A 24,026-nucleotide genomic window follows, 5' to 3' on the forward strand; every position below is an offset into this window, starting at 1 on the left:
AATTCAAAGGCTCTAGTATTGATGATGATAAGGTGATTGGAATTCGTGAGGGAAAATTATATAGGCTTTTTATACCTTTATCTCCAGCCCTAGTTCACTTGGATGTGAACCCTTTCAAACTATGTCCTACAAGATATGGACACCTTCATTATTGAATTTTTCCATTTCTAAGTCAAATGGCATCCCTGAATTGAAGGAAGAACATGAAGGAACTTGTAAGGGTTGCGCTGTAGGCAAAAACGTGAAGAAGCCATTTGTAAGAAGTGATACTAGATCTAAGGAAGTTCTAGATCTCATAAACTCTGACGTATGTGGTCCTATGGTAGTAAAGTCCCTCGGTGGACATCAATATTATGTAACTTTCATTGATGATTTCTCAAAGAAAACTTGGTGATACCCATAGTTTAAAACTAGGTCGGTCTGGCTCAGACTTGGCCTAGTTGATCAAGCAATTCCCAGTAAAGCCTCCCAATCCATTACTGAACCAATCGAGTTAATCACCGACACGACCGGTTCGTAATGGATTGAGCAGATCGACCAAGGTCGACTTAATCCGGCCGGTCTCGATGGCGGGAAAACAAGTCAAGCTGAGCAGACTTGAAATGAATTTTTTTTGTTTAAACTATTTTGTAGCCCCTCTACTCCTCTCCCACGCTTGTAAAGGTGACCCAACCCCCTCATATTTCCTCACAGCTATCTCATTGCATTTGTGAGGAGTTTGTGAGCAGTTGGAGTTGGTTTTGGAGCAACATTTAGGAGGTTCTTGGGCAATCTTTGGAGCAACATCGAGGAGTTGGTTTTTGGAGCAACATTTGTTATATGTTTTTGTTCTGATCTCTAAATATTACATGTATTGGACAGTGCACTGGTTGTCATTTTGATATAATAGATCTATTCACGAGCATACTTTGATCAAGTGTTGTCTTCTCTCTATTATTCTAATGCTTTGAGTTTGGAAACATGAATGAAAATCTTTAAAAATTTGATTTTTCATTAAAAATTAAATATTTAATGTACTTTCTAGAAAGACCGAGTCATTGGAATCAACTAGTCCGAGTCAATACTTAGTCAGAGTTGACCCTCTGCTAGTTCCGAGTCAAGTCCGAGTTTTAAAACATTGGTTATACCTCCTCAAGAGAAAGGATGAGGTATTCAAGAAGTTTCAGGAATTCAAGGATGAAGTGGAAAATCTGACAGAAAGAAAGATCAAGATTCTAAGATTTGACAATGGTGGAGAATATACCTCCAAAGAACTCATAACCTTTTGCAAGGAAGTAGGGATTAAGAAGGAGCTCATTGTTCCTTATAATCCTGAACATAATGGTGTGCTTGAAGAATGTGTCAAGGCCATGCTACATTACCAAGATCTCCCTCAATTCCTATGAGGAGAAGCATGTGTGACAACTGTTTACTTGCAAAACCAAAGTCCTCACAAGATTCTCAACAACATGACTCCAAAAGAAGCATTTACAAGAAAGAAGCCGAATGTGGATCATCTTCGAATATTTGGGTGTCCTATTTATATTCATATACCGAAGGACAAAAGGAAGAAGTTGGATCCTACCAGTATGAAGGGCATCTTTGTTGGGTATAGTGCTTCATCAAAGGCATACAAAATCTATATTAAGGAGGATCGTCAGATTGAAGTAAGCAGGGATGTCATCTTTGATGAAAGTATAGCTTACAAGAAATCAAAGGATGTTCTAGTCGATTCTGATGAAGAAGAGATACCTATCTTTGAGGATATCTCAAGGGAAAATGATGGTCAAGATCCAACATCAAATCAAGAAGATATTGAAGGTCTTAGTGAGCTTGTGCAACAAGTAATTGTTCTTGAAAACCGAAAGAGGCTTGCTTGGTTGAGAACTACTCTACAAGAAGCAGAAGGACACACAACAAAGGGGACCTTTAGAGAAAGCAAAAGACCGAAGAGATATTTTGGATATGCTGCATATATGATGAAACTCATTGAAGTTGAACCGTCCTCCTATGAAGATGCAACTAAACATCAATAGTGAAGGAATGCTATGCAGGAAGAATACTAGTCTATCATAAAGAATTATATTTGGGATATTGTTCCTAGGCCAAGTGACAAATTGATAGTCACTTCAAAATGGATATATAAGATAAATTATGGTGCAAATGGGAGCATTGATAAATACAAAGCAAGGTTTGTAGCAAGAGGCTTCTCATAGAAAGAAGGTATTGATTACGAAGAAACCTTTGCTCCTACAACTTGATATACAACAATTAGATCACTTGTTTCTTTGGCTGCTATGGGATGGAGCATCCATCAAATGGATGTTAAGACAACTTTTCTAAACAGGACTATTGATGAAGAGGTTTACATTGAACAACCTCAAGGATTTGAAATAAATCAGAAGGAGACTCATGTCTGTAGACTGAAGAAAGCTCTATATGGCTTAAAGCAAGCACCTAAAGCTTGGTATGCTAGAATGGATGCATACCTATCAATGCTTGGTTTTACCAAGAGTTCTATAGACCCTAACATATACATAAAGGTGGTCCAAGGTGAACCAATTGTCATACTCTTGTATGTGGATGATCTACATCTTATAGGTGTAGAGCATCGAATTCATGAATGCAAGAAATAGTTAGCAACTGAGTTTGATATTAAGGATCTTGGGATTATGTATTACTACTTGAGACTAGAAGTTTAGCAAAATCCGTGTAAAATATATCTTGGTCAGGGGAAATATGTGATCAAGATTATTAAAAAATTTGGCATGATGACTCCTATGATTACCAATCTAAAGAATTTGAGGAGTTCATATTCTAGTCCTTTGGATCCTACTTGCTACAAACAGTTGATTGGGTCCTTGATGTATTTGGTAAACACTAGACTGGACATTTGTTTTGTAGTAAATGTCCTCAGTCAATTTCAGATGGAGCCAAAACATGATCATTGGATTGCATCCAAGCACATCTTAAGATATTTGCGTGGAACTATACATCATTGCCTTCATTATAATGGTAATGAGATTCAACTCATGGGATATATAGATTCCGAATGGGGTGGCAGTGAGATAGATTGGAGAAGCAGAACAGGTGGATGCTTTAGCTTAGGATCTTCCTTGGTCTCATGAATGAGTACAAAGCAAGATACCGTTGCTCTAAGTAATGTTGAGGCTGAGTATGTTGCTGCAAGCGAAGTCTGTCGGGAAGCAATTTTTCTCAGGAAGTTATCATCATATTTGTTTGAAGGACTGCTTAGCCCTACACGCATCCTACACACATACATTGTGAAAATGAAAGTTGCATAATATTGATTGAAGACCTAATGTTTCATGCTAGAAAGAAGCATAAAAATAGTAAGTACCACTACATCAAAAACTTGGTATGTAATGGAGTCATAGAGCTGCATTATCTACCTATAGACGATCATGTAGCATATATTCTGACTAAAGCATTACCAAACAAGAAGCTTGAGTACCTAAGAGGTAAGCTTGGTTTTGTAGACATCTCTTCCCTAATTGAGACATAGTGATTTTGGATAGTTCTTGTCTTAGTGAAGGCCATAAAGAAAGAATGGAGTCCAGAGGATTGGGTAAGCATCTAAGATTGAAACTTCTTATGGATTGAAGAATCCAGGGAAAGAAGTTGTAGACCAATACTCTTTGAGGATGAGGTAGGGCATCCAAGACAAGAGTAGTCGAAGAGGATTGATATTTTTTGAGGATTTAGGATTGGAAATCCAAGATAAGGATAGTAAATGGACATACCCGACAAACATCTGGATAGCGTATGTGCCATAGAGGTTGTGTGGCAACTCACATAAAGCCTCCCAACATGATGTCTAGTTAACGCCTTAGATGCTTGATAAAGATGGCTTATCAATCCAACTCTTTTTATGATAATGCTTCAGGAATGAGATTCCTTGTACTACATGTTGGGATTATGAATACCTCCCTAGTTAAGAGGGAGTGTTGGAAATTGTAACTAGGTTCGATCTTCATAATGACCTTTGTATAATCATGACATTGTATATCTTGTATAAAGAAAGTAAAAGAAAGAAAATAAAATTTTATTTTTATGTTATGCATGGGTTTCATGCTCAAGTTTAGGTCAAAAGCATGTTCTTTGTGCTTATAGGTCTTTCTAGGACAAAGAAGAAATTATGTCATGTATTATAGTCCCATTTGGACTCATTGTAACAAAAGAAAAATATTTATTTTGTCAAGAAAAAGCCATTTATTTCTCCAAGACCAAGTCGGCCCTAGTCAAGGACAAGTTGACCCAAGGGAGGGCTATTCGACCCCTCAAGGAGGCTATAAATACAAGGAGCTCGACCTCATTTGAGACGCTCACTCATCACAAGTTCGATCTGCAATAGCAAAGGAGAAAAAGAGCTAGAAGGATGAAGAAAAGAAGAATCAAAGTTTCTTGGGATAATCTCTCTCTCTCTGTCTACACGTGCAAAGTTAGGGTTTCTGTGTAGTTGCAGTTGTAGGAGGCCGAAATTGCAGGGTTGAAATTCTGAGGAGTAGTTGCAAGGCTGAATTTCTAGAGCGAAGCTGTAGAAGGTCGAAGTTTGGAAGCTGCCTTGAAGAAGATCTTATTGGGGGCTGACTTGGTGCTTGGGAGGATTTTGGGCTTTGGTCTTTAGGTCTTGGAAGTCTCATTGTAAGAAAATTCTATAAGAAGAGAAGCATTTCTTTATAGGTTTTCCCCTTGGAGGGGTTTTGCCTTGGCTTGGAGCCTATATCCTGTGTTCTTTGTCTCTTTTGTGATCTTCATCGTTTTTTGGTAATTGCTTGATGAACAAGAACTAAAGAAGTAATAAAAGGCCAACTAATATCACAAGTAATTATCAATTCAAGGAAAATCATATATAATCTACAAGTCTCTTGATTTTCCAACAACTTATACTCTTGAAAACATTCATGATTCAACTAGGTTGGTTGATGTCTCCTTTTTGAGTGCTAAGTGAACTATTCAAAAATCATGAGAAATTAGTCAGTTACGACTACCTCTCATGGAAATGGTCATACGTGAATGACTTACTTAACGCAGTTGAATCCCAAAAATGATATCTAATATAATGCACTGCGTAAACCCCCATACTTAAATTCAAAAAGAGTCAAGGAATCTCTACTTGAATGGTTCATGAGGCGCAATACTTGCTAAGTTTTTGCAAATGGGGTAGCAAGCTAAGTGGGCTTGATTGTGGGGAAAACTCCACAGTTAAGCGCGCTTGAGCCAGAGGAGTTCTGGGATGGGTGACCTCTTGGGAAGTCCTGGTTACCGGGTGCAAGCCCCGGAAGTGATGATTGATGCTATGTGATTCATTTCACTAGTTTCAATCCCACTTCTTCACCCCTGTGAGCATCACCCGATGCAATGAGTGCTAAGTGAACTATTCAAAAATCATGAGAAATTAGTCAGTTACGACTACCTCTCATGGAAATGGTCATACGTGAATGACTTACTTAACGCAGTTGAATCCCAAAAATGATATCTAATATAATGCACTGCGTAAACCCCCATACTTAAATTCAAAAAGAGTCAAGGGATCTCTACTTGAATGGTTCATGAGGCGCAATACTTGCTAAGGTTTTGCAAATGGGGTAGCAAGCTAAGTGGGCTTGATTGTGGGGAAAACTCCACAGTTAAGTGCGCTTGAGCCAGAGGAGTTCTGGGATGGGTGACCTCCTGGGAAGTCCTGGTTACCGGGTGCAAGCCCCAGAAGTGATGATTGATGCTATGTGATTCATTTCACTACTTTCAATCCCACTTCTTCACCCCTGTGAGCATCACCCGATGCAATGAGTGCTAAGTGAACTATTCAAAAATCATGAGAAATTAGTCAGTTACGACTACCTCTCATGGAAATGGTCATACGTGAATGACTTACTTAACGCAGTTGAATCCCAAAAATGATATCTAATTTAAAATATGATGTTTTAATTGGGTAATTTCCTTGCCCTCATTTGACGAAACCTTGTCAATTTTTTTTTATGGTTATCTTGCTTCTTTTGTGATTCTAATTATTCTATTGATTAGGTTGGAATATATTCTTTTAAGCTATAATATATTATTATTTTTATAAAAGGAAAATCTCATGGGAAACCCATGTGATGCTACCCCACTTCAGTTATCTCATTAGCATAGACTAGTGTGTCTCACCCACAGGGATTTGAAACAAACACATGCTAGCATGGAACTAGCAAAATGCGCAACAGATTTGGTAACAATCGCTTAAGCTAACCCCTTAGACTATATTATTAATACTATGATTTTATTACTTCTTATCATATAGTGGTGGCCATTATAGCCTTTCAATTTTTAATAATGATTCTCAGTTGACTAGATACTTTGGAGATCTAATATTTGAATTTAATATATATTATTAAATTGAAATATTATAATGGTTATTTTGTTGAATATATAAGGTTCGAGTATATTCATTTAAGCTTTTCAATGAAAATTTTAGGCACTGACGACTGCCCAGGGAAAGAAATCAACCTCTCTGCGCCCGAAGGCAAGATTGAGGTTGCTGGTATCATGCTAGTGCGACATTATATAGTCATTTAAGAGCATCACATAGATTACTCTTAACATGTCACTCATGGGGTTTGAACCTGGGTGCGGAGAATAACAACTATACCTTCTAACCACCCAAGCTAAACCTAATTGACATAAATTTTGGGCATTGGGGATCACTTGGGGAAAAATCAGACTCCCACTCAACACAAAGGCAAGAGTGAGGTTGTTGGTATCACGACAATGCCAAATTATGTACTCAGCTAAGAGGGCCACATAGATTACTCTTTTCAAGAGCTTAACATGTGACTTTACGGGATTTGAACCCGGGTGGGGAGGATAACAACTAGTCCTCCCGACAACCATGCTAAACCTAGTTGACTTCTTTTAAGTTATAATATGTTATTAATTTTTTAAAAGTAAAATCTTTTGGAGAAACCCAAGTGATGCCCCCCCACATTTGTTGATGTCACTTTATTAAACTTGTTGGCATAGACTAGTGTGCCTCATCCATTGGGGATTTGATTCGAGCACATGCCAGGACAAAGTTAGTAAACTGCCCGATAAGATTAGTGATGGTTGATTGCTATATTATTAATACTGTTAATAATGTTATGGACAAAAGGTCAAAGAAGTAGGAAAATGTCATTAAGTTTCAATTTAGATACAAGAACTGGAACTACAAACAGAACTGTACACTCTACCGCCCAAAGAGATGGATATAGTGCTAGGTGCAGAATGGTGGATGCATTTGGGAAGTTATACTACAAACCTTGAAGAATAGTTCAGGGAGTTTAATTGGCAAGGACACACTACAAATTATATGGTGTTGAGGCTTCCCCTCTCAAAGTAGAAGCAACAATATATAGGAACCTCACCAACACTCAAAGCACGAACAAAGTCAAACCCATAAAAACAGATAAACGTCATTGCATGGAACCATGCTCAACTAGAGAGAATTCTCTTTATTACGCTTTGAGGACAAAACATTCCTTAAAGAGGGTATCAATGTTATAAACATAATAATATAATAAATGATAAGTTAATAAGTTAATGAAAAAATGTGTCTTATCGAAAAGACACATCCATTAGTATGAAAAGGCACCACCACCTAGGTATTTATAATGGGTGTTATAATTGTAATATCATCATTATCTTATCAATCATTTTATCAATCAATACATTTATTCATCTACAAAATACTGTCTTCAAGAATAAACGGGAACTGTTTATAACACAAGCAAATCCCATGGCTGCAGCAGTGAAGAAGGGTTTAGTGTGATTCTCATAGCACAGGGAGCCATTTCTAGAGAGGTGACAGCAAGAAGAGTCTTGGAGTCTGCGTTATGTAATGTCATATGGGAGCTAAGATGCAACTTAGATTTTTATTAAATTGTTGTTTATGTATATCATTCATGACTATGTTTCTTGCTATGTTTCTTTACTATAACCCTTACTATGTTTTTTTACAATTTGCTATTTAGAAAGAAATTCTCTTTTTTGAATTATATATGTACATATATTTTATTTTCTAAGTCATTGTTTCCCTGTCTCCTAAAATTCTGGGGGATCACATTTCGATGCCATCCATGTTTCTAATACTGTACCTGATTTCAAGTTTTGTGAAGCAAAAATGCTACCTAACAATTGCCAGTGAGTGGAAAAGTCATCATTCTAGACAGTATTGTTGATGTAGTCTCACAAGATTTGGATATTGCAGTCATGTTTGTTGTGTCATCTATCATATCTAATTAGAAGAAATGTAAACTTTATAGAGTAAAACAGATTGTCATGTTCAATTATGTGCATAATGGATTTACTTGTTACATTTCAAGCCTGCATGTCAAGGAAAAGTGATTTTGACAATTGTGCTTACAGTCAACAAGCAATTGAATGACAAAGAACGAGTTGCTGCAGCTTTGGAGAATCCCAATCTTTTGCAACTTGTTGATGAGTGCCTTGCATCAAATGACCTGTAAATGGTGCAAAGTATTTATACAGTTACAGATGGGCATGTGTGCTTTAGTTCTGCGTTAAATTAAATAGCGTCAATTATGTGGCTTTCATAGAAGTTTGTGAGCATGTTGTGCATCAAAAGAAATCAGAAAAGTGAAGTGGCGTTTTTATTGTATATATTTATATATATTACTTTGGATTACTGCTTTAAATTGTTCACAAGACATGATATTAGGTTTATATTCCTTATTAAAAGACCACTTGTGACAAGTTAACTCTTGTTTAAGTGAACCTACTCTATGAACATAATTGTCCTCTTTGTAATTCTCTGTTTGTTTGCCTTTTAATTACCTTGGATGCGCATAAAGAGTTGGAGGCTATCATGAAGAAATATTGCGAATGCTGGATAACGTTACATTGTATGTCATATTGAAAATTCTACAGATCTGGGATGGCATTTCAAATATCATTTATGTCTAGTGTTGCTAGCAGGACTCTCATGAAATCGTACCAATAATAATCCATGCCTTGCTAGTATGACTAGTGAAATTATAGCAATGGTGCACAGTTTTGGGCAAGACTGGCAGCTTCATATCTGATTAATTATGCCAATGTTAGTATGATCAAGGAGGAATTATAGATAAAGCACAGTTGCCTCACAATATCTAACCTGTACTACTACTAATTTTGTATGAAAATTATTACAGATGCATAAGCAAACTTGGCATTAACATGATTTCATACCAAGAGTCTGAACTGAAGCCTGTTATGCTATGCTGATTCCTAACAGCCAGGAAGGAAACTTGCCATAACTGAAGTTAGTCTTTAATCCTCTGCATTTGGTATGCAATGTTATGTATGAAGGTGAAAGAAGTTGCCAAATGATTCGAAGTTGGTTATGGATTATAGTTGTTTTGAAGGACCTCAAATCTGAGGATGATTTAAATAGTGTGTTTTTGGTCATTGTTTGTCTTTTGTGCATATGCATTTCCCAAGTTTTCATCGCCATAGTCTATGGCTTCAAGCATGAAAAAATAGTGTGCCATATTATATTTTCATGTTTTTTAATTTTTGTCTCTGCCACTAGGTGGAAATGGTCATTTCTCTATTGAGTTAAACAAAATAAGAAAGGAGTTTCTTTCAAGCTGCTCCCAACATTTCAGGATTGGAAAACAACTCTAAACTCCCATTGATATTCTCAAGCTGTTTCATAGAAGATCATGTGGAAAATGATCATATCACAACAAGAGCTTCTTTCAAGCTGCTCCCAACATTTCAGAGTTGGAAAGCAACTCTGAACTCCCATTGATAGTCTCGAGCTGTTTCATGGAAGCTCATGTGGAAAACCATCATATCACAATAAAAGTTCAAGCTGCTCCCAACATTTCAGATTTGGAGAAAAAACTTCCACGTATGGTCTCAATCTATTTCATAGAATATCACGTGGAAAGCCATCAAATCCCAAGTAATTTTTATAAATAAGAATACGGGTAAACTTTTTAAAGTCTTTATGTTAAATTAAATGTCAAAATAATAATGGTCAATTAGATATCAGACATAGGCATTAATAAAGTTATTTTGGCTTTAGGTTATTTTCTGCCTTCATGTTTTATTTAATTATAGTGTATATCTGGTCTATCCCACATTCATAAAGTGGACTGATTCTAATTAGTATGCAATCCTTTATAAGAACATTTTTACTTCTTAGTTAATCAGTGCAATATGGAGAACTCACTTGAGTTATCTTGGGTTTCTTTACATTCGATTTTTGTTTATCGTGATATGCTATCAGAGTTCAGTTAGAGTTATGGAGTCTATGAGAGTGAAGATCTAGGCACTATTGCTAGTAGAGACTGACTGAGGGATCACTAGCATAGAACATCGAAGAGGCAAAAAGGGATTTCACCGGATCTAGAAAAAAAATAAAATAAAATTGAAAGTGAAGATTGTAAGAACCAATTCGTATGGTCATATGACCACCAAAGAGATCCGCATGTGGCCAAGGAGATCGATCTACCAATACTCAGTTGCATGTGTTGTATAGATGTGCCACATAGGAGAATCAAGCTACTGTACGACTGTACAAAAATGGAATTTGAGATGCCAAGAAGAAATTAAGTGTCCGGGCCAGTAATTAGACAAAAATCTAGCAATGTATGGCCTGTTCAAATATTGAATCTCTGAAATTTGTCTGATTTCTTGACAATGCATAGCATTTGGAAACAGATTGATGCTATTTTTGCTTGTATTGTTGCCTATATTTGCAGATTTGAAACTTTAAGCTATTGTTTTGGTGACTTTCATCGGATCCAAAGAGATTAATATAAATATGTGTTTTGGTCCTATTCTTGAGCAAATTTATCAAAATCTGTGTCTTGATGCTGTCATTGAATAGATTTGTCAAATCCGTGTTTTGGTGTTGTTTTTGGCTGGATTTATTACAAAAAAATCTACATTTTTTAGCAATACATGGCTTCTACTCTTGTTCAGAGCCAATAGTCAGGTGTTCTTACTCTGGGATGTAAATTGAGGCAAAGAACAGATATTTCCAACATTTTACTCTGTTTCTGAATATATTATGCCTTTTTGACTTGTAACAACGACCTCTTTACCCCACATCATGTTAGGATGTAGCCATTGATTCCTTGGGAAAAGCTCCAATATGTTAAAGCAGTGTATATTGGCCATATTTGAATATAGGTGCTTGGTTGATATTGTCTTAAGTAAAGATACCCAATTAACAGCTATTGGTATGATGAGTCAGAGAGATGTATTGCTAATCAAATGGTTTGTGACAAGGAAATGCTTCTTGAAGTCTAGAGAAGGAACACTTCAGCAATGATTGGGCAGCATTTGCAAGAGTTGCATGAAACTTTGGACAAGGGTAGCTCTCTCCCTAAAGAAAATGGTGTTTTAAACCACAATGGATGAGAATGCATCATTGCAGGAGCATTTACGAGAGATCAAAGATACATAGAACAGTTGTTGGCCATTGGTCGAAAATGGAATAGGACATGGTGGTAATTGCATTGAAAAACTTACCACGTGCTTGTGAGCACTTTTATTGAGACTTTGAACATTACCACTACAAATGTTGACCTACGGTTTAAAGAGTTGTGCAATAGTCTCTTACAATGGGCTGGATGGAAGAGACAATGTAGTAGCAACTATGAGGCAAGGGGTACAAAACAAGATTTTGCAGCCAATGATTAAGGGAAAAAGCAAGTGGGCAAAGAAGAAAGGGCAAGGCAATGGTGAACATGCGACCAAGAGGCTGAAGAACATCTCATGCCACTATTGTTGCAAGGTGGGATGATCTGTATATGGTACAACTGTGGCTTGTTTGTTTCATCAATATGGATCTCCACAAAAAAATAAAATTCAAAAATTGTACAATTTCAATTTCTCCAATAAGCATGAACCAATCCTATTCAAAATCTGGCTTTAGGGATTAATTAGATGGCTTCTAAGGCTAGAACTATGAACCAATCCACTTTGGTTGTGCTTTGTCTCTGCAATTTTGTTAACACAAATAATAATGTACTCTTCAATCTAGTGGTGCATACACAATCCTCATTTGCAATTCCAATCCAATAACCAATGATACAAATGATGGAAACTCATTATCGTGGGTTTATGGGGGTTGTGAATCAACCAATGCTACATTTAATTAATAATCTAGCAAATTCAAACCAATTGCACCACTGTTGATGGATATAACTGTTTTTGGCAATGCATGACCCATCACTAATGCATATGGTCCTTACAACCCCCTCCAGTCCCAGGGAACGCTGCAGGAATTGTCAATGGTCAAGGGGAGTGTTGGAAATACTCAAAGGGGGGTGAATCTGTTTTTTTGATCAATTGGCAATTATTAAAATTTCGGAGCATTAACAATAAGCATAAAACATCAACACATCAAAGAACAATGCATTAGAGATTTTAAGGTGGAAATCCTTTTGGGAAAAAAAAACCATCGAAAACTTTTCTAATAATTTTGAGTACATGATATGCTTAAACTCCGACTGAAAAGGGAACCCCAACTCCCTAGTACTTTAATAAAACGTTCAATATTCCAGCTCCAATTGAAAGGACACTCCAATGCCCTGGTTTTATCAACACTGATAGGATGCTCCAACACCCTTGCAAGCTCCAACTTGCCCTAGAACCACCCTACCACCTTGAAGTGTTTTCAGGTCACAATTGGAAGGTGATTTCAATCACCTGCTTTGCACCACCTAACCACCTTGAAAATGATAATAAGAATAGTCAGAACTATTGTGGGCTCCCGTACCAAGGACAATGACCCACTTACAAGAATTGATCAGACAATGAAACCTTTACAGTTGAACAAATGATGAAACTCTTACTGCATAACTTCAACTGATGACAATGGAACCCTTTCTGCCAGATTCCTTCAATTGCTGTAAAATGATAATGACAATGAAATACCGAACAAATGTACCTCTATTAGTTGATGCCCTGAAGATGGCTTGATGCAACACCTCTGATGTAGTGCAAGCCAAGATATTGATGATCCTGACTGACAGACTTATTTAACAACAACAAAAAATGTGACATTGAGATTGCTACAAAATGATAAAACCCTTACTGCTGCAAAAATGATAGTGAATCTCAAACTGCTAACAATATAATCCTTACAGTTGCAAGATGTGACTGTTGATAGTGAAACCCTTACTACAAAATCAAGTGCTGACAATGAAAACCTTAGTCAAATTCAAATCTCAATAACCATAAAAGATTTGTTCTCAATTCATCAACCCTAGTGAGTAGTCACAAGGCACTACAAATCTGAGACCCTAACTGATGTGGCTTAGCATAGTGAGTTGGTGAATTAAATCAACCAACCCTTAAGCTACATATGTACTAATTCTCATGCAGATAGACATAATTGTGGTCTAATAAACCCTTTTCATCAAATTGTAATGCTACTGTGCCTATAGTTGAATTTGGTCCCATGGCTAGAAATTTTGCACCAAAGAGTTTACAACTATTGAAATATGCATAGATGTCGAGCTTTGTTTAAGGCTCAAGTATAAAACTATAAATGAGGGTATTGATAGTGCTCTGGGAGGCACTGAAATGAAACATATATGTAGACTTATGCCACTATTTTGGAGGCTGAAACTAATAACCTAGAGCATTGTATTCGAGAACAAGTCTAGATGTTAGAAATTTAAGGTCTGGAGCTAGCTCACAATATATGAAAAAGGCCGAAATAAAATCGAACCACTGTGCATGAAATCAAGGGCTAGATCTGTATATGGGGCGCTGAAACAAGAGTAAAATTTCAGATCCGAGAATGTGGTCAAATCACAGTGTATAACTGAACCCTTTTTTCCAATCTTGATGCATTGACAGGAGACTGAAATTTCTGTAAAGGCTGAAAGGTCTGGCCTACAGAGAGCTGTAGATCTAATTAAAGAAGACAAACCAACTGCAGGGGTTAATGTCATTTGTTGATATGTGTGAGGCTTGTTACCCACCATTTTGTGGGTGATATCCCTAGGAGCTTTTTTTTCTCCAAGATGGTCCTCATCCGACAACTAGCAACCCCTTGCAACCACTAGCTAGCTCATTGTGCCATTTCTCTGCCACCTGAGCCAGCCATGTGGTCCCTTGCCCATCTGCCATGATCGTATATTTGAAGGTGGGCCTCTCGAACCTAAAGGTATGCCTTATCATTTGATAATTGAGTATTGTAGTTTTCTTATCATGGACACTTCTGGGGCATGGATTAATGGGGGAATACGGCGGAAATAATGGGTTAGGTCTGTGGCCTTGCCCCCTAGACCCCTTGTGGATATTAACCTTGCATCCTAGTCCTGTGGGATCTCTCTTACTGACCATTTGGCTTTAGGGATGGTATTTCACAGGAAACCCCGATTTTGGTTGTGTGGTGGCTCCCTTACATGTTTATATTACGCTCTTTCCACTCTTTGTCACCCCATTTGTCATTTCTCCCACCTGGGTCCATATTCCTCCACTGGGTCCACATAAGGTTAGCTTGCCCCTTCCCCTCGCCCACACCTTGGGTCAGGCCTAGAATGATACCCAGAGGTTGATGCAACAAAAAAGAAAGCCAAAAACATATTTGGCCACATTCAAGAGGAAAATGTACCACAAAATGCAAAAGATGGTTGGGACATACACATTTAACACTTGGGATAAAGACAATAACCCCATCATCATGGCTATCACCCTGGTTCCTAAAGGTTCAATGAATGTCCTTCATCATATAAGAACCCATGATTGTCTCAACCCCTGGTGGACAATGAACCGCCCCACCTTAAAAGGAGGTATTCACTACTATATCTTACGCATCATGACTTTACCCCTTGAGCCTTGAGTAGTTAATCAAAGAAAATCATAAAATGACAAAAGACATATAAAGAAGGGTGGAAAAATCAAGGCAGGGGCACCTCATGTACTACGATTTCTCCCTCGTATACATTATAAGCCCAAGTGTGGGCTTTCCTTTTATTAGCTACCCTTGTCCCCTGACATGTGGCCCATCACTGCCCCATCTCATCCCTTTCATTCACGTATCTGTCACATGCCACCACCTTTTGAAGGGTGTACCTTGAACATCTTATCCCCTTTAGAAGTAGAAATCACCTAATAGAATACTTGGTCAACCCCATTTGGAGTTTAAGAGATATTGGCACATCCCGAAGCCCAGGAAGGGCATGCCATTATGAAGTCCCACCTGTGGTCTATGGTTGGTAAGCTCATTTACTTAATTTCCCTAATGACTTCTTGTACTGGAAGGCTAGGGGACATATTTGATTTTATGCTGGATTACAGATGGTCTCCATCTTGGGTTTGGTCTCCCTATATAGGGTCTGAATCCTCCAGAGGGCTACATTGGCACAATGTAGGGAGTGTTGAGAGCCATGGGTCTCCACAATAGTGGACAACACTCCATGGATCCTCGAGGATGATCAGAGATACTCGAGATACTCCTATTGGATGAGGATGATGCACCTGGTTCGCCTTTGCCCAACCAACCCTAGAGACGTACCATGCACTTGACAGCTGACCCAACACTTGTAGGATGATGTTGCATCTCTTACACCATCATCAAAGGCCTTATAAACGATCTACATGCATCCTTGACTCATTTGGAGACCCATGAGGTTATTATTCTGCCCCCACACCCATTGGGAGCACCACAGGTTTATTGTTTGGAGAACAAGGAGCCAACCCCTTGCCCATCACTTTTGAGGGTCCTACTTTTCATTATGGCACCCATGGACTTCATTAGGCTTCTTAGAGGGCTCTACGACACGCATATATTATTATTTGACCTCTTGAGAGGCTTATTTTTTCATTTGTGAGCTAGTTTGGTGGGCTTGTCACCAAAAGCTAGATTATTATAATATTATTTTATTTTTGGGTCTTATGTAAGGCAATGAGGCTAATTCGAACTCCTCATTAGTGTATAAATACAAGTGAGATGAGTTCATTTTCTCATTATCACTTTGGATTGGATCTCTTCTCTCTTGAGTTTTTCACACTTTTTCTTGGAGCATGAATTGGAGCTTTATGGATGAATTTTGATGTGTGGATTGGTTTATCTTGTTTTGGAGCTTCTTTATTGCTAAATTGTGGATGGTTGGATATACTCTATTACATGTAAGTACATGCTTTTAATGCTATTCTTTTTTTACTTTGTCATATACATTGTACTGGGATTTTCACTATTTTTAGGGCTAATTGCTGTATGCATTTACTGCGTAAATTGTGGAATTTTGTCTCTATATAACGTCTCTTAATGTATAGGTCATGTAATGTGAATGAAATTCCAAGGGGTAATTCTATCAACAAATTTATCTTGATAAGCCATCACGTTTTGTACATCGAAGTATAAAAGCTGCAAGATTGCTTCTGTTTGACTTAAAAGGCTAGTGAAGTAGTCTTGAGGCCTCCTTGACTGGGAACCAAAAGTCCTCACTCATATTTATTATAGACTCCATTCCCCCAAGACCAAGGCACTGATCCACCAAAAGGTGGTCACCTAAAATCAACTTCTTTTCACCTTTTCCTAGGTCTAGCCAAGTTAGGTCACCTAGGGCATCATTTTCCCAGCAAACTATCCCTCCAAAAAGTTCGATCTCCTAGCCTCTCCTGCGCTGGTGTTTACTCAAGATCACCTCCAAATTTGAGGCCATTTCGATCGTGGAGTGAGAAAATCCAAGCCCTAACTTCGAGACCAAACTTTGCCCTAGCATCCCTAAGGCTAGTGCATTTAACACCTTTGTGTGAATATTCCTTCATTGATTCTTTCCCCAGCTTGTCTAGATTTGAGATCATTGTTGCTAAACTCTCACTCCCTAGTCTAGGTTGGGTTTGTTTGGTTTCATGTGGTCCCGTTCCTTTGAAAGACAATTCTTCAAAAACCATCCAGGATACCAATTTCAATAAGGATTTTAGGGATTGGGAAATTCTTTCACGAATCGTATCCGCTCAGCCTAATCCTTAAATCTTCTCATTCCTCTCCTAGAAGACATTGTACCTTGCTTAGAAAGCAAGCAAGCTCTATCCTTTAACCTCTTTTGGAAAGAAAATTTTTGGGTCACTCCACATCCACTCATTAATTTATCCTTCATTAGTGACTCCATAATATACTTGGTCTCCTCCCATTGGTGAAATTCCGTAAATAGTAGGGAGCCTTAGCTGAGGTGACAGTGGGATAAGTCTCCATTTATTTCCCTTGGTCTAGCATTTACCCTTTAGGTCCCCTGTTAGTTTGAGAAGTAACATTTTGGTGCCATTGCCGGGGAGGAAGCATGTCTACCTCCCTAGTGAGTCATTAAGGAATCGATTCATTAACGACATCTATAAAGCATTCCTTTGGTGACTCCACATTCTCTTTCCTAGATGGAAAATCTTGAGGTTGTGACTTACCATCGAAGGAGAGATGATGAACCCCATATTCCTTTCTTTAACAAAAAATTCAATCAATTAAGGAAGAAACACAAGATCTTTAGACCTTTAGACCTTTCCTCCATGACTGGGCTCTCTTTTGTGTAGTACCTGAAGACCCCAAAAGGCCTATGTTCACAGGGGAAGAAGACCCCAAGAACATCTCTTAAAATTTGAATACTAGACATGCGATAAACTATATAATGAGTATAGCTGAATGATTGCCTTTGCTACAACCATGATAGGAATCACCTGGGATTGGTATTTCAACCTTCTGTCATCTTCCATCTCTACATGGGAAGGATTTGTCCAAACTTTTAGAAGAAGGTGGTTCCCCAAAAAGGACATGGTCCAAATATACAAAGGGTTCTTGTCTAGTGAAAGAAGAGAGGATGAGACCATTGCCGAGTTCAACCAACGATTCAATATGGTTATCCATTCTATCCCTCAAGAAATGTCTCCCCCAAAGGATGTAGCCATGGTTGCTTACCTCAATGCCTTCAAAGGGAAGTTGGTCTTTGATGTCCGAAACAAAAACCCCTCTAGTCTCTTCCAAGCTCAAAACATGATGATTGACCTTGACGAAGCCACGAGGCATAATTCCATTAACATGCTACAAATTGAAGATGGACCTCCCCTCTCAAGTGAAAGTATTCCTTATCATGAAGAAATTATGTTGCAAGAAATCAACAACAAGGCAAGGGAACCTCCTGACCCCACTACAAGAACTTCCCTCAGACTAATTTTAAGCATGACTGACCCTTTCTATGTGACTTTGGGAATAAACAAGCATACGTTGAAAAGATGCATCCTGAACTCGGGGAGCCCTATCCATATCATGCCTTTACGTATTATAAAAAAGCTTGGGATTACTTTGTCAAATAAATGTAAGGGCAATGTGATGATAAATTGTGAAGAATTTAGGGTATGTGGGTTGGTAGAAGGTAGAAATATCTTTTTCCATACATACCCTAAAAAAGAGTTCTCCATAAACATTATCATTATCAAAACGAATCCAACATGGGGTATGATCCTGTCAAAACAATTCATTGAAGACCTTAACCTATCCATCAGTGAAGATAGGTCCACTATATACCTCAAAGATAGTTCCATCCCTAGGTAGGAATTCTTTGCCCCAATGATTGCCACCTCTTAAGAATCTGATAATGACTTAGAAGAAGAAGATAATAAACTTGGGGAATGGAGGATTTTCAAAAGTGAGCATATCAAGACCCCCCCTCTCCCTGGGCGATGGGTTATGTATTTTGATGGGGCTCACTCTAAGACTGAATCAGGGGTTGGCATTGTCATCATATCCCCTTCCGAGGAGTACTTGTTATTCTCTTTAAGACTCCAATTTACTTGCACCAACAACATAATTGAGTATGAGGCGCTCGTATTAGGACTTGAGGCGACTCGATCAAGGGATATCCAACAATTAATCATAATTGGAGACTCTGACCTTTAAGGGGAACTTTTGAAACAAAGGATGAAAAATTGAAACTCTATAGGGAAAGAATAACTAGCATGATCAAGGGGTTCAAAGAGCGACAATTCTTGGCTTTGGATCGATGTTCTAATGACATGGTAGATGCCCTAGCCATAATTGCATCCACATCCTCGATCATTCACAATGATATCACTAAAAGAGGGAAGTGTATAGTTGACACAATCCACTGGCCCTTCGTCCCTGACTACGAGGAACATTGAATTGTTTTTGAAGATGATCAAGATATAGCCAATTTCCTTCAAGACCATGAAGATTCTGATAGGAAAGGCAAATATTCAATAAACGGACAACACTTTAATAGGAATGATGTTATTACCACGATGATTAACCATCGTCTGATATGTTGGATCTCAACCTTGGATTTGAAACCTCTCCTCAAATGGTCAAAATTGGGAAAAACTTGTCCAAAGAAGAAAGGGGTGAGCTCGAGAAATTATTGAGGGAATTCAAGGATGTGTTTGCTTGGTCCTATGATGATTTGAAAGCCTATAACCTTGAGGTCATCCAACATACTATTCCTTTCAAGGAGGGTGCCAAGCCTGTTAAGCAAAAATTAAGAAGAATAAACCCCAAGCTTGCACCTTTGGTCAAGGAAGAGCTCCAAAGAATGGTCGATGCAGGGATAATAGCCCCTATACGACACTCGTCCTGGATCTCTAACCCTGTGATCACCCGTAAAAACACTAGTAACATTAGGATGTGTATTGACTTCAAGGATCTCAATCGTGTGTGTCTAAAGGACAATTATCCCTTGCCCAATATGGAGAATCTCTTGCAAAGAATAATAGGTTCCCAAATGATGTCATTCCTTGATGGTTTTTCAGGGTATAACCAAGTCATTGTAAAGGAAGAAGATCACCTGAAAACTGCCTTCACCACACCATGGGGAACATACATGATCCACTTTCCAAAGGGCCATGGACTTTGCTGTTAGAGATCTCATTGGAAAGATCATGGAGATCTACCATGATGATTTCACTGTTGCCTCTAAACAAATACATGATCATTGCAAACACTTGATTAAGGTATTTGAGAAGTGTAAGAAATACAACATCTCCTTGAATCCTAAGAAGTCAATATTCGGTGTTGACAAGGGTAAACTGTTAGGGCACGTAGTCTCTAAGGATGGGATTAACATTGACCTTGAAATAATTCAAGCCATCAAAAGCATTCCCTCTCCTAAAGATCAAAGTGCCTTAAGATCCTTTTCCGGCAAAGTAAACTTCGTGAAAAGATTTGTGCCAAATTTTGCTGAAATTGTCAAGCCTATGAATGACCCCCTAAAGAAAGGTACTCCCTACTTGTGGAACCAAACAACAAATGGGGTCTTTGAAGAAATTAAAGAAAGAATTGCCTCTGCTCCTGTCCTTATCAGCCTCGACTACACTAAGGACTTTTTAATATATTCCTTCGCAGCCAAGGACATTATCGTTGGTATTCTCATGTAAAAGGATGAGGAAGGGAGGGAAAGACTAATGGCATTCATGAGCAAGCCCCTCAGGGATGCCGAGACAAGATACACCATCACTGAAAAACAAGCGTACGCTCTTGTCAAATCCCCTAAGTTCTTTAGAGCTTATGTAGGGTACAACAAGATATTGTTAGGATATTTTGACACATGAAATAATTAAGTATAACTTGGTATAATGTATAGTTATGTAAAGTGTGTTTCTTTAGTATGTACCTTTTTGTAACTTGCAATCTGACGGTCATATGTTCTAGACATGAAGTGATCCAACGATTCATTCTCTCCTTGGTATTACCGACAGTTGATTCGCCGCTTAACTCCCGATTGGTCCATGATCTCTATTTAAAGAGCATGGAGTCATTTGTTAGGTGACCGTTCATGAGATAAGTTTATGTAAATTTTCTTTCTTTTACATTAATAAATTGCTTGAAGTGGCCACATTGGCTCAGGTCGTGGACCGTTTCCCTCTTTGAGGGTTTTAACCACGTCAAGAACATTGGTGTACGAATCTGTGATCTGTTTGTGAGCGGTGTCCTATGGTGTTCTATCTAAGGAACTTACTCTGTAAATTCCTACATGGTATTAGAGCTATTCGTGGGCCGCATTTGTTGGTGATCCAAACCTGAAGGCGGTACAATCGCATTCGACTGTTGTTTCCTAGATTTACTGTTTTTTACCACTTTTGGGCCAAGAGCACTGCTCTATTGTGTTAGGAGCATCTGTTTTAGTGAGAAACCATTTTCGTTTCATGCAAAAAGGTTTCCGGTTGCCTTAACTACGTCATTTTAAGATTTGGAGGTATACATTCTTTATTTGCAGTTACAATTATTTATCTCTCTATTTATTTCGGTTTATAGTCTTTTATATATGTATATATTTTTACCAGATCTATACCTTTCATTTCTGCGTATTATCTTAGCCCTACGAATCTGTGCGGTTTGGGTAAACCAGAAACAAAAAGAAATGATTTTTCTCATGCGTATGTTCTTTTCTGTTGCGCCTTAGTGCGATCTCGGAAAATCAGAAACATTGAGGAAGATATTTAGTTTTTAGCCAAATTTGATTTTAAGTCGTAAGGCTTGGATTACTTTTGCTTGTTCATTTGGTTTGTGTGGTTGTTTTTTTGCTTTGCAGGAAAAAAATGGATTTTTCAAATAAGCATGCATTCCAAAGCTTCAGTGAGCAAAAAAAAACCCCTCTTCCACTTTTCCTAAAATTACTAACCTTTTAAACTAGCTCACTTGGTCCAAAGTTACTTTATGAGAATAGAGGTCTTGGGTTCAAACTTTTCTTTTTGTTGATTTACTTTTTCAAACAACACATGTAACTTATGTTTTAAAGTTACTTTATGTAAAAGTGTTCTCATCCAGTATAAAAAGTGAGTCACTTATAATTATAAAGTCACTTTATATTGTGTTTAAATTACAATTTAGTGGATAGTTCATAAAGTACCATTGTAAAGTGACTTTCACTTATTTATAAAAGTGTGTCACATAAAGTAATAATTTTTTTTAAAGTGAGCTAATTAGATTAGGTTTTGAAGTGGGGAAATATTTTTTTAAATATAACATTATCATTCACTTACTTGAAATTATGTCTATACATTGCTCTCTATTTAAGCCTTTGCCATGGTTTGCTTTTTCATCTGGTCCTGATGATGAACCACACTTGTTGGTTCGAAACGCATTGGCCAAAAAATTCTCTCATGTGATTTCTACTGAAAGACTTTGTTTAATTTATTATGGATCACAAAAGCTTGAATACAGAGATTATCATTCACTTTTAAACATTCACGTGGTTCGTTGGTATCTTCAACAACTTTTCTTCAAAAAGCCGTAACTTCTTCATCCAGAAGACGTTTTCAGAGCCGTTTTTTTTTGAATCGGCCTAATTTTTCGAGATCTTTCCATTGGAACAATTAGTTTCAACATCTACAGTTTCAGTTTTTTTTTAAATGAAAAGTCCATGCCTAGTTATTCTTGACAACACTAACTACTTCCAATGACTATCCTACATTGTGGATTTACGTAGAAGTAAAAGTCTTTATAGAATAGCCATAGACTAAGAGTCTAAACCTAAAGAGATGAAAATAAGCAAGCCAAATGGGAAAATAAACAAGATCAAACATGTGGGTTGATAGGGAGGTCTATTTCGCTAGACCTTAGATTCTGTATCACATAAATTGATACCCCCGATGAAGCAATGAAACAATTTAATAAATTTTTGGAATTAAAAATGAAATTAGAGCCCATCAACTCGAAAATGAGTTGCTTACATTGGACCCCAATAATTTTTCTTCCACTGAAGGTTTTTTTCCAAGTTCAAAACCCTTAGAGTTCTATTGGAAAGTGTTAAGGTTAAGAAAGAAGATGGTAGCGTTATCTATTTCATTCTTACTAAGGTAGGACCAACCTACTCTGTGCTTGTTTCCACCTTCCATTCTACTAGAGAAGCTTTTATCTCTCAAGGACAAGACTACAAGTCCCCTTCTTTTGATGCCTTTTGTGATTCTTTAATGAGAGAGCAATAAAAACTCTTACATCTTGGTCTTCTTAATACTGAAAAATTTTCTAAGAAAGCCTTAGTAGCCCAACAACAATCAAGTTCAAAGAATCCTAAGAAGCAAAATCCTAAAAAGAATAGTCCTAAACCAAACAAGGGTCTTAAACAATTTCAGTCTCATAACAAAAAATCAACTCAATAAAATGATAAGGCAACTAAAAACAAAGGGAAGAAGACTGATAAACATTGCAACTTTTGTAATCGTGATGGCCACTTAGAATCCAAATGATTTAAGAAGATGGAACCCTCGGAAGCAACAATGAAGAAGCATAACATCCATTTGGAGCACTCTTCAACTTCAACTTCTGCTCTAGGGATTAATGCACGGGGGTTTGGTGACGTAGAAACCCTCAAGGATCTTCCCGAGATCCTTGGTAGATTGTCAAATTAGCTGCAACTGTCACAAAGATGCATGCATATCTATGTTAAACAAATGAGAATCAAAGCAGGGAGAAGGACTTATTACCTCAAGTCTTGGTGTGGTGTTGCTGGAGATTGCAAAGTAGTAGTTGGAGATTGAAAGACCCCTTAGCTAGCTCCAGATCAAAACCTGCACATAGATAGGACAAACGTAATAGCACAACATATAACTTTGACAAATAATGCTTTAACATATAAAGATATCTAATTACATGTATCTAAGCCACTCATAATAACGACATTGCATAAATATGTAAACATATTACACTACCAACATCGCAGAGTGGACAATACAATTGCAGTTCTATGTCGATGTAGAAAAGAGCGATTACAACTATTGGTTGTATCAACCTTCCCTTACTCCTCCAACTCCTCTCTCTCTCTCTCCCTTCTTAACCTCTTGTTATGCATTAGTCAGATTATGCTCAACAGTCAAATAGGCAATCCTTTCAAATGTTTTGACCTTTTCCACAATGGCCCTAGCCTCTCATATATAGCATGAGAGGATAAGCCTTGCGAAATCCCTCATGAGTTCCATTAGGCAAAAGCAGTGATGTTTCCATGCCTTTGTGCTCTTTCCCGTTTGTAGACTCCATTAGGAATTAGTAATTCCTCCAAACAGGCCGAGTTCTGATGTTTCCCTGCTTTTGTGAGCTG

General features: G+C 37.8%; 1 protein-coding gene across 1 annotated transcript in view; it reads left to right on the plus strand.

Annotated features, from left to right (window-relative positions):
- LOC149257187 (protein AE7-like 1) overlaps positions 1–8,840 on the plus strand; it is a 112,916-nt gene extending 104,076 nt beyond the window's left edge. Inside the window, exon 5 of the mRNA XM_089413700.1 lies at positions 8,383–8,840. Within this exon, the coding sequence (XP_089269826.1) occupies positions 8,383–8,483 (101 nt within the window). The 3' untranslated portion in view covers positions 8,484–8,840. The remainder of the gene's footprint in view (positions 1–8,382) is intronic.
- The last annotated feature ends 15,186 nt before the right edge of the window (positions 8,841–24,026 follow it).

This window comes from Pinus tabuliformis, chromosome 6 (genome assembly GCF_031772625.1).
Source record: "Pinus tabuliformis cultivar Carrire ecotype Pingquan chromosome 6, CPIR1, whole genome shotgun sequence".
In the NCBI taxonomy this organism is placed as follows: domain Eukaryota; kingdom Viridiplantae; phylum Streptophyta; class Pinopsida; order Pinales; family Pinaceae; genus Pinus; species Pinus tabuliformis.